At 40.4% G+C, this 11,875-nt stretch overlaps 1 protein-coding gene and 1 non-coding gene across 4 annotated transcripts; one reads left to right on the top strand and one right to left on the bottom strand.

Moving 5' to 3' along the window:
* Nucleotides 1–265: 265 nt before the first annotated feature.
* On the bottom strand, nucleotides 266–337 carry trnap-agg (transfer RNA proline (anticodon AGG)). Its single transcript has one exon. It is a non-coding gene; the product is annotated as a tRNA-Pro (tRNA).
* Nucleotides 338–628: 291 nt separating this feature from the next.
* Nucleotides 629–11,156, top strand: fam114a1 (family with sequence similarity 114 member A1). 3 transcript variants are annotated; one of them, XM_072383273.1, is made up of 13 exons: nucleotides 629–691; nucleotides 1,718–2,050; nucleotides 2,854–2,923; nucleotides 3,338–3,573; nucleotides 4,362–4,496; nucleotides 4,647–4,799; nucleotides 4,891–5,071; nucleotides 6,799–6,884; nucleotides 8,620–8,850; nucleotides 8,962–9,101; nucleotides 9,215–9,287; nucleotides 9,879–9,932; nucleotides 10,363–11,156. In XM_072383273.1, the coding sequence occupies exons 2-13, from the start codon at nucleotides 1,724–1,726 to the stop codon at nucleotides 10,486–10,488; spliced, it is 1,812 nt and encodes a 603-aa protein (XP_072239374.1). In that variant the 5' UTR covers nucleotides 629–691; nucleotides 1,718–1,723; the 3' UTR covers nucleotides 10,489–11,156. The 3 variants fall into 3 exon arrangements, with proteins under 3 accessions (XP_072239374.1, XP_072239375.1, XP_072239373.1); XM_072383274.1 differs by having other exon boundaries at nucleotides 2,851–2,923; nucleotides 4,891–5,032; XM_072383272.1 differs by having other exon boundaries at nucleotides 2,851–2,923.
* Nucleotides 11,157–11,875: the final 719 nt, after the last annotated feature.

Here is an 11,875-nt window from a genome sequence, read left to right as displayed (position 1 = left end):
TAATCATACAGTCCTAGTCATAAATCTATGATCTTGGCATGCTTCATTGATTTGATACACACACACACAAAAACACACAAACTTTCCACTGAGTTTTGAAATGACATGGATTCAAGCTTTAGCCATGTTTTGTACAGGATAGCGATGTAGGCTGATCACATATTTTTTTTGTTTCTTTGCTTCATTGTACATCTGCTTATTCAAATGCAGCAGATGATAAAGATCGATGGAAATTTAGTCGAAGACGAGATAGTACTCAAAAGGAGGGCTCGTCCGGGATTTGAACCCGGGACCTCTCGCACCCTAAGCGAGAATCATACCCCTAGACCAACGAGCCGCGGCGTTTGACGTCGTCACCGTTTTTCCCCCAAACATTCTTCTTTCGGTTATCGTGACAAAAAAAATATTGTTTCCCTGAAATAAACTTTTTAATTTACGTACAAATAATGCTACTGAAACTTTATTCTTATTGTAGAGTATAATGCCTTAGCAATAGACCTTTCCGTTTAATTTTGCAACCTCTCTGGTCTCTTCAGTGTTAGCTTAAGTGTAAAACCCAAACGGCTTATCTTACAAGCTGCTGCTTCCGGGTTAGTGAACCATCTTGACAGCCGTTACTCTCTGGCGCTGTCAGTGACCTGCCTGCCGACGTGGCGGGGCGGAAGAGGAGCCACCGGCTGGCACCAAACGGGTGAGCTGCACCGTCACTTTCTGTAAAACATATCTGTCTTTTGAGCTTTATGAATATCCTTTGGCAGTATGAACTGAAGCAGGAAAACGTGCGTCTAAAAAAAGCTCTTACGAGTGAAATAATCAACTGAATTGCTAAAGTGCGCTTGCGGTAGTCGTTAAAATAAAATAAAAAATAACTTGCATTGGCGTTGACATAAAGTTTAACAATAGTGTTTGTTAGCAGTCTGCCTGACGTTATCCTGTAAGTCGTCGTGCTGCGGTAATGTTTAAAAAATATGGCAAAAGAAACAGAAGTATGTTTGATAAACGTTTATATTGATAACGGTATTAATGTAATTGTAGCGGTTTAGGAACCGCTTTAGTTTGATATGCAGTCGCATTTTTTCAATATGCCAGGACATTTTATATTTTAAGTGCAACATTGTAAGTGGTGTCGTCTTTGCTCGTGATCATTAATGTTTATTGTTTTGAAGTTATTTTGTTGGTTCGCTGGCTCTTGTAGTGATTTTCTGGTTTAAAATCAATAGTCAAGCTGTCTTTTTTTCTTTCTTTCTTTTTTTTTTTTACCTTTTTTTTTAACCATATTGCGCTGTTTATCGAAAATACAGGTATCGGTTTTTAAATTACTTTTTGCTGGCAGCAAAACAAACTTTGGATGAAAACACTGGGTGAAAATCATAGGAGTGCATGTACAGCAACTAGCCACAAGATGGCGGAGTTGTTCCTGAAATGCATTTCAGAGCAGCGGTAGAATTTCAACAGCAAAACCATGAGTATAAATCCATATTTCTGGACTTTGAGTCTAAATTTGAGATAAGATGCAAAGGTCTGAGAAGTTATTTTAGAGTTTTGCATTTGGGGCATTATTTGTTCATCAGGTTCTGTCTTCGATAAATATTAGGTGTTTTATTATTGTTTATGTTTTGATATTTTAATTGGATGCTAAAGACATTCACAAAGAGACATTTCTAAAAGAAGCACAGATTGGTGTTCACTCCGCTTACAAATATTCGTGCTTTTACAGATCACCATGTCCCAGGCTGCTCCCTGTGCTGCAGAGCCCTGCACGGACACCACGCCTCCATCTGAGGAGCCATCCCACACCAACCCCGGCCCCTGTCAGGATGTCCCATCTGCCCTCGCAACCACATCGGCTCCACTGCAGCCTCCTCTAGTCCCTGAGAGTTTCGACCTTCCACAATCCAACGAGGAGGCCGCAGTAGAGGACACTGCTGCAGAGGACAAAGACGACACAGCCGAGGGCCATCCCGAGCCACCCGCTGAGGGCCAGCTGATTGAATGTGACCAACCAGTGAGTCTGGAGCCAGATGCAGAGGCTGCGGAGGAAGATGTGGAGGTTTGCGGCTTAAGTTTCTGACACATAATGCAAGTTTTTGCAAAGGGACAATCCTTTTAAATGTGACGGGTTTTGTTTGTGAATAAAGAGCTCAGTGCAGTAAAGAGAAAAATAAATATTTGATGTAAAATAGCAGCAGTTTTTTATAATTTTTTTTCAAGGAAATCCTACATTGTTCTGCACCTTTGGGAACTTGCTGCTATTCCCTATTTTTTTTAGGCGCTCTCTGTGTTCTCTCTTTCTGTTGAAGAGCTCCTGTTTCCTCTGAAGATGGTTCTTTACTTGACTTTCCAATTGACAAGCACATTTTATATCCTGCAACTATAAATTGATTTCAGTTTAACAGACATTCAGTCTGTTAATACATTGCAGTGTATTGAGCTCAGCGTATCTGTAAACCAGTGGTATACCGAGTACATCCACCATTTAGTATTACAACTTGTAAATCCTCTCTGACGTACAACACTTGAAGTAATGTGCTGTGCCAGTTTTAATGACTGAACATTTTTTAGATTCAACAGCTTGATTATTTTCCATCAAAAATGCCCAAAACAAGTAGTTCCACTTTCTCATTTGTGCATATTTGAAACCTTTGTTTTTGTTAGTTGAGAGTTCAGTCAAGGGACAAATGGAATCTGTATTGAAATGAACATATAAGTATAACAAATGCGTGGAGATTCAGAAGATTTTGATGGTTAGTTTTCTTTTGCATTTGAACATTTTGATCGACCAAACGCATCATTTACACATAGCAAACATACATGCGAAACTTCTGTTTTCTAACTAATATGTCACTCCAGCAGAAAGAAAAAGGCTGGGGAGGTTGGAGTTCATGGGGAAAATCTCTTCTGAGCAGCGCCAGCTCCTCAGTTGGTACGTCCTGTGTGTTGATATCCTGCTGCTCATTTTCTATTCCCTCATTCACTTTCTTTCTTTCCTTTCGCTCCTGCCTTTGCGTGCAATCTGCTTGCAACTATTTCCGTGGCTTCCAGAAACTGGCAGTTCAACAGTTTCACAGAAATTTGTAACGAGTCAGGGTTAGAGTTTCTCCTGTAAACACGAGTGAAGATTCATTCTTAAAGTATGGATTTACTCATTCTAAACTCAGTGTTGCTAAACGGAACAAGCACACCTTTAAGTATCGTGTTTCGCACTCTGCCTTCATGCTTGTTCATTTGGAGCAACTTTACACTTTTTTCTTATGACAAGCATAACTGAGCGTAATCTATCCCTTACACACAAACCCTCATCACGGCTGTAAATCTTTAACTTTGCATCTGTGTGCAGGGCAGAGCCTCACCTCCGTTAAGGTGAAGGCGGGAGAGGCTCTCCGTCTCCACAAGACCTCAGTGGGAGAGGAGGCACAAGAAGAGGAGGAGGGAGCAGAGGAGAAGCGAGAGGGAGGAGGTGAAGGTGAAGATGCCGACCTGTCCAGTTTGGGTGAATCGCCATCTTCACATGCTGCTGTGGCAGCACCAAGCAGAGGGATGTTCTCAACAATCACACACGCTGTGCAGAACACTGTGAGTAAACACACACACACACACACACACACACACTGCAAAGTCTTCAGTAACATTTAGAAATTCACTTTTGAGAAACAATGGCTGACGTTGTATTGAGCACAACCTGTGTTGTGTGATTACGTGTGGCGCTGTGACGCCACACACCACAATGAACTGCTGGAAGACATAAATCCAAAAGTGAAATGCTTGTTACGACTCGGAACCAGAGCAGTTTTGTTTACATCAAATAACACATAAACAGGATGCAAAACATTTATTTCTGCGTTGTATTAGTTTTCAAATGTCCAGAATAGCACAGATGCTTCATGTGACACCAAACTGAACTGCAGTTTTTAAATGTAAAGCCACCCGTAAATCTGTTACAGATATATATCGATGAAAGCATGAAAAGTGTATTATACTGTACCTAATATGTGATTAATATTATATTTTTCTTATTTCTTCTTCTTTCCAGTCGAGTTATTGGTTGCTTGAAGAATGGATAAAAGTTTCCTGTCAATATTTGTTTGGTCAATCTCTGACAAAAGTCCAAGTTTATCAAATAAACAGTGAAATTTCTAGATTTCAAAAACTTTCTAGTAAATATTTTGAAAAGGTTCTTTGAAATGCTGACTCAGAATTCGAAATTTTGAACTTTTTGCTGTGTCTTGGTTGCTTTTGCAGTATATTTGACAACTTCACCAGTAAAGATTTAGACTTTATTCTGATTTTCATTTCTTTTCATGATTCCTCTGTCGTCCTTTCTGTCTTTAAACCTCCATAATTTGCCTTTCTCTGCCTCAAAGGGTAAGTCAGTGATCAGTGGAGGTCTAGATGCTTTGGAGTTCATTGGAAAGAAGACCATGACTGTGCTTGCTGAAAGTGACCCGGGCTTCAAAAAGACCAAGACCCTGATGCAGAAGACGGCTTCACTGAGTCAGGCATGCGGATGTGCATTCACATACACTCCCACAATACCAATGTGTCTCCCCTCTGCTGAAAAATCTGCAGCCTGTCATTTCTCTGCTTCTGACCGCTTGGTGCTGATGTTGTACTGATGGAATGCTGCGATTTTTAAAAAAAAATTTCAGATGCTAAAGGAAGCTAAGGAGAGAGAGCGGGCACGTCTGAGTAACCAGCCAATCAGCGCGCCCACAGCTCACTACGGCATTCTTTTTGATGACTACCAGGGCTTGTCGCACCTCGAGGCCCTGGAGATCTTGTCCAATGAGAGTGAAGTGAAGGTAAAAGCGCAAGTCTCTGGAGCATACAAGATTTCTCAATGAGACAGTGTGTTTATATACAGTGTGCACATGACCACGTGTCCACTCTCAGGTCCAAGCCTTCCTCTCCTCCCTGGCAGAAGAAGAGCAGGAGGAGGTGAAGAAGGAGCTGATATTCATCAAAGAGATTTTCATCAAACAGCACGAAGAAGAGGAGGAAGGAAAGGAAGACGGAGGACAGACGAAGGATAATGGTGATCTAAGTTCCCAAATACACTGTTCTATCCCCTTATGTGAGTGACCCGGACCAGCTGGACGTGTCGGCTGTCCCCGAGCACTGACCCAGGATCAGGTGGCCTTTGGCAGATTCGGTGGCACATGCTGAGAGTAGAGTCACATGGACCTGAGCCTGGGTTTTAACTTTTTTGGGGCATATGATGAAGAGTCTGTTTTTGCTCAGGTGTACTTCAGGGTGCGGTCAGTGGAACAATCCTCTGACTCATGATGAAGTTTTTCAGCCTGCCTTTCCTGTTTGGGGGACTTATCATGACTTAGGGAAGTTTTAACCCATTTAGTTGAAATAGCAGAAATGTATTGTTGATATTGGCCGCAATTCCCAGATTTGCTAAGAAGGGAAACGCGGCCATTGTTGAAAAAATCCTCCCCAGACTTTTTCAGTAATAGTCTCTCCTAAAATAGGAAATTGCAGTATTGCAAAACCCTGCCCTAACATCATATTGTGATTACACCAATCTGCCGCAGCATCAAAGCTGTACTGACGGGTAAATAAACTATTCATTTCATCACATGACAATACTGTGCTTGAAACCTTGGGTTCTAGCATTCATTGACACATACCACCCACCTACGGTAAATAAACAAGCACCTTCTGCTGGGAGTCCCTGTCAGCGCCTGCCTCCTCCAGCAGACAAAGACAATGTCTGACGTGTGGCAGGTTTAAAATTGTGGCTGATCAGTATATTGGGAAGCATGACAAAATAGTGAATATTTCAACCACCGTTTGTGCTGTACGAGGTTGAGCAAACCTTGACATAGCGAAGCATTGTGGTCTCTTGTAACACCCCATCCCCCCAGATTTAATTTGTTGTTTTCTCTGAAACTGGCCATGTTCTGTACAATGGTTTCAGTGGACTGTTGTAATTTGACACTGTCCAGTTGTCAGCAATATTCACCATTTCTGTTGCGCCAGTAAAATGTTTATTAAAAAAAAAAAAACAGGCCCAACTCGCAACATAGTCAATCATGTCCTAGAACACAGCAACTGCTTCGCCCCCATCAGTTTTATACCGAAATGTTTCTATCTGAACTAAAAGTTGACAATTTTCTTGTGTTGGAATCAGAAAATCCAGCCTCTCACAAAAATGACAGAATTGTTTCTGTTTTATTGAAGTACAAAGTATACACTGATTATTTTTTCTTTTTGCAAAAGCCCCAAACAGCTCAAAATCCTTCTTGAAATCAGCATCAAAGCGTACCATGTTCCTTATCATCCGTATTGGTTAGAGGAAAGATTTCTGCCCCAGAGAAACTGTGTCAAGATGGTGGCAACTTTTAGCTTCATCATATCTCACCAGCCTCACGTCACTTTATGTTTTAAAGGTCTAACATGTGTGACGTTCAGGCACCTTCAGGCAACGTCACGGTTGTGCACAGTTCAGAGCAGACACCTGAAGGGGTTGAACAAGGTGCCTGATCCGGTGTCAGTGCTCAGGGGCCACCGACGAATTCGCACCACAACAGAAAACAGATCGAGACGCTGAATCTGCATGTGTGTCAGCTCTAAATATAATGTTGATGCAAATGGTGGGATTAATTTGGCATGCAAACAAGAATTATCTCTCAGATGAAAGTGAACAAGAATATTGTCATTATGATCTCAGCATGGGGGAAATGGAATCTGGTGTGAAGCTGCATGTAACATGTAGGAGCTGTAACACGTGCTGTGGAAATTTCTGTCTGCTGACATGACAGCGTTTGTATGTTTTGTTTTTTTTCTCAGCTGCTGACGGTGAGGAGTTTGTAAGTGTTCTTACCGAGCTGCTGTTTGAGCTCCATGTTGCTGCAACACCAGACAAACTCAACAAGGTGACACACACGGACACACATAAGCTCAATAATACAAAACACACACATACATATAGTGAACACATTTACTTGACTAACAAAAAAAACAAACCCAAAACGACTTCAGTGATTATGTAAGACTTTTGCTGTGCATGTAAATATTGTACAAAATCAAAGCTCTCATCGTTATACATACACATCCAGATAATGCAGATGTTCAAATCTCTCCCACATGTCTGCACATAGCAAGACTCAGATGGGGCAAGGCTGTCTACACATGCTCTAAAAGTAACACCTTTTTTCAATTTTTTCAGGAAAGAATAAGTACATATTATGATAATAAAGCTGCTCTCATGCACATATTTTTTATTCTTTTGTCAAACGACAACAAGCAGCAGAAATTATGACTGAAAATCAGTGCATCAAGACTATGTGACAGTAAGACGCTTTAACGATTTCCAGACTGTCACTCTGCTCTCATAAAATCTGGATTTCATAACTGCAGCTGAATTCATTAACTGAATACCAAATGCTCTAAGTATGTTTATCTCACACAAAGATAGTTGGAAGTGGCAGATTGTCTAGAATGCTTCCTCACACAGTCCACAGTGTAGCGGTGTCAGAAATACTTCAGTCAATAACTCCTTCTGCATGTATACCGGGACAAAGGAGAATGGTCAAGCATAGCTCAGCTGTGCATGTAACCGGGTTGTCTTTCAGGAATTGTCATAAGACGTGTTGAATTTTTGGGATTATTAGTAAAAAAGAATCAGTCTATACTTCATGAAGTAGACTAGTGTACAGCAAACATCAACGCAACACACCATCAACGTGGTATCAAACACACACGAAACTGCAAAAAAACAATTTATTAAGTAAAAGATGCGATATTTCCACCTTTAATGTGCACATACCACAATATTTTCATTGATTGGAACAAGAAAGTCAGGAATAGAAATTCCATTGGTCACTTGAGTTTTAATCCGTTTCTAAACCTGATATGAGCTAAGGTGTCGTTTGAAAAAAGAAAAAAGTCCTGAGGGTTACCTGAACAACTCTGAAGAAACTAGCAACATGAAATAAAAATGATTTCAGAGGTTAAACTCCCTGCTTTTATTGCAAATCACCAACTTCACCCTCATGTTTATTGATATTCTGTGTGAGTCACTGCAAGCTTAAAACGTCAAAACACACACGTGTCCCATCAAGTCATAGAAATTGAACCCTTTGGAAAGGGAAGCAAACTTTTCACAGTTCTTTTACACAGCGGCTGAACGTCTCAGAACAACTGCTCTAATGCTGATGGCTTTTATTCTGTAGATACTTTAGATAACCAGGGTGTCATCCTATTCAACAGAAATTTGTGAAATTATTGACTTGAGTTACAATTAGTCCATTAATCCATTAAAGTTGCTCGACAGAAGTAATTACAGCCTCTCTTCTCAAGATAATTCCAGGAATACACACATCATTAGCAATAAACATTGGCAGAACATCTTCTTTTTGCATTTTCGTGAAATGCTGTCCAAAAATCAACAGAAATGCACTCATACACACAGCTGCAGCCTTGTTAACATCCTGCTACAGTCTTGAGGTAATATAAAAGTTATCTCCTTTGAAGATCCTCAGCATAATCAAATTCACATTTACAGAACCAGCATTAGCATAGAATCATGTATATGCATCTGATTAGCATACATCAGGGTGGTGATCTCTCACCATGCATAGCTGATGGGTAGTAATTATGCATCTTCAGGCTAGAATGAGGGCCCATGATTGGGTGAACAAGGTGGAGCAGCCTGTCGCTACGGAGACAGTTGGCAGGGAAACGCAGGACAAGCCAGGACAGGCCTCACCTGAAGAGAGCAGAGAAGAGGAGAAAAAGAAAGATGGCGAGGATGATCAGGAGAGGAGGAGCGAGGGTGAGGAGATGAAGGGGGGAGATGAGGAAGAGGAGGTAAAAGAGAACGACCCAAGAGCTGCAGAGGTGAGGTCAACTTAACACTTTAAATTGGATTTCAGCCACTTCCCCTCCATCTGTTTTGATTTTATGCACATGGGCTTGTTTGTGTGCACATCTTCATCTCACCCTCTGCAGGCAGTCTACCTGTCATCAGTCAGCAGTCTGGCAGAGGTGACGGCTCGCAGCATCGAGCAGCTCCACAAGGTGGCAGAGCTCATCCTTCATGGTCAAGAGCTGGAAAAACCAGCCAGAGACCAGGCACAAATCCTCAACAGGTCTGTCTGTGTGTGTGTGTCAGAGTGAGTGTGAGGGGCAAAATTTAGCACAACTGCTTTTGTTTTATAATAATAGCAAAATAATGAAAAAGATAATGTTCTTTACATTGCAGGTTGACATGTGCCATGTGTAAGGAGGTGGATTGTTTGGCCAAAAGGTTCTCTGACACACTGCTTCTAGTTGGGGTATGTGAGAGTGGAAATGTGCCTCGACTGTTCCTCATTATCCTGTATGCATGTCTGTGTTTTTTTTTTTGTTTGTTTTTTTTTTTATTTGAGAGACAAAAACAAAAGAAACAAAAGAAACTGTCTTTGTTGATCTGTCTTACAATAGCTTGCAGCTTTCTGACTTGTCTGTAGATCTTAACCTCAAACCTAAGTTGGCTAACGCTGAAGAGGAATCTTTCAGTTTTCAAGAAAGGTTCTAAATAAAAAAATATCTATTTTTCAAGTAAATAGTGCAAGTGGAAGTAGTGGGAGCTGTTTTCTGCTGTGGATTGAGATGCAGAAAACTATTGTGGGTGCAGCTGTGATGAAGGATAGTGTCAGCCACTGCAACACAGTGACTCAGTGGGAACAGAAATGAGCTCAACAGCACAGACAGACCCCAAGATATATCAGGCCTCACCTGCGCAGGACACATTTGTTATGTGTGCCTGTTTTTAATCAATCTGTGATGTTGTCTTCTTTGTACTTGTATTTTCCACCCACACTGTTATTTCCTACTCACAGCACTGGAGACAGTGTGAGTATTAACTTTCTCTGTCTCTCTTGCAGGGGCAAAGAAAAGCAGAAGATCTGAATCCGTTTGTGGACGGTGTGCTGCAAGAGGTGAGATTATTTTTCTCAAGCAATCACGATAATAATCAAGGAGTTGATGAGTGATGATGTAGCTATCTCAGCATGACGATGACTGCTGGTGAAGGACACTTATCGGATGATTAAGTTTTCATTTGTCTATAGAGAAAGGGGTGAATCATGCGTAGTTATGTTTTAACATTTAAATGAAGAAGACATGAAAATTCCTACTTAAGTTGCAAACATGTAGGTAAATTGGTGTAAAACAGTGTGATTTGAAGTATTTTATTTGCATTTTAAAGATTTCTTACATTCCATACCTCCCCTATATTTGTGGTGGGTCGTTGAGCAAATCACAACTAGTTCCTCTGTTCTCTAGCCTCCTTTTACACTCCTGCTGCATGTATTGCCGATCCTTAATTATGTTGATGATAATTAAAGTTTATGGTTCTTTTGTATGCAGGGTTCCAATAGCACCAACTACATCCATAACGCATTTCAGCTGCTCCTGCCGGTCCTGCAGATCTCTCACATTCAGAGCCAACACTGCCAACCCAGCGCAGAGCCAGCAGCGCAGTTACAGCACTAACGCGTACTCACTAACTGCTCATACGCTTGTCTTAATGTATGTATAGTTGTACAGTAACGTATATAGAACGGATATTCCAGATGAAGTGCTCTCATCCACAGTAAGTGCCACACAGCAACAACAAATAAAATAAATAAAGACAATACAGTCCTGAAAATAACAGATAAATTAATGAATGATTAACTTGTGCATGTGGAAATAACCAACATGGTGGCTGTATGTGTGTCTCTACCACTTTGTATCTGACTGTTTTTCAGTTGATACGGTATATTGCTTTAAAAAAAATTATACCTCACTCAAGCTAACTGATACTCATTCTGTGTTACAAACAATGTTTCTCCATTTAGGTGGGAGAGCTGAACCAAAAATGGAAAATTGCAGATTAAACTAAAGGGATTTTACTTTGATGTAAATGAAGTTTTCTTTATGCTCCTCACAGTTCATTGTTTTTTCAGCAGAAACAACACCAACATAGTATCTTTCACTATTTCACTCCGGTTTGAAACTAAATGCCAGTATTAGTGAATATACACAGTAATTTCGCGCTGGTTTGTTTTTGTGTTAAATTAAATGAAGCAACACTACCTTATATTCACATCTTATATTGTGCAATTTAAGAAAATATTGTAATGCTTTACAATAAAAGGATTTCGTGTCCTGTCGCATTATTGTGTGCATCAAGTGTTGAATACAAAAGAGTACGTCTTTGAGTATTTTGTCATTCTGGTACAGTCTTAAGGAGAAAAAAAAAAAAAAACAACAATTTCAGAACTTGCTTTTTTTCTTTCTAGCAGAGAATGAGATGAAGGAGACCACTTTTTAAACATGAAATATGAAACTGGCTGCTTGGCGGAGCATAAACAGTGTGAATGGGGAAACAACTAACCTCACAGCACTGACCAACAAACAGTGTGGAGTATATAATAATATTATCTGAATGATATTGTAGTCTAAACAGCGGTTCAATATCCTAGCAAATCAATTAGTTAAAAACATTGAAAAGTAAAGAGAGGTGTAGTTTTAAGTGATAACTACTTACAGAAGGATGGAAACACATGGAATCTTAGTTACAGTGTTGCATAGTTTTCATATCATAATTTCATACAATATTATGTAGATAACTTGCGACTAATTCTTAATGCACAAAATACATAGATGTATGGGGGTACTGATATAGCCTCCCATTGAAAATCTGGTAAGTTTGCATGTTCTACCTGTGCCTGCAAAGGTTCTGTTTGTGGTCTGCTGGCTACGCTACAGAAAATTGATGGCTGTTTAGTAGAGGTATGAGCTAAGTGGTGCCAGGTTGGTTTTGTTGCTTTCAACAGGACTAGCTGCTGACCGAACTGGTCGCAGTTTGACATGTCACTTCCTTTATGGCTTTTCA

Source organism: Leuresthes tenuis, unplaced genomic scaffold (assembly GCF_036924035.1).
Source record: "Leuresthes tenuis unplaced genomic scaffold, fLeuTen1.0.hap1 SCAF_4, whole genome shotgun sequence".
NCBI classification, from domain to species: Eukaryota; Metazoa; Chordata; class Actinopteri; order Atheriniformes; family Atherinopsidae; genus Leuresthes; species Leuresthes tenuis.
The sequence above is the reverse complement of the archived record's forward strand: the minus strand, read 5'-3'. Positions and strand labels throughout refer to the sequence as shown.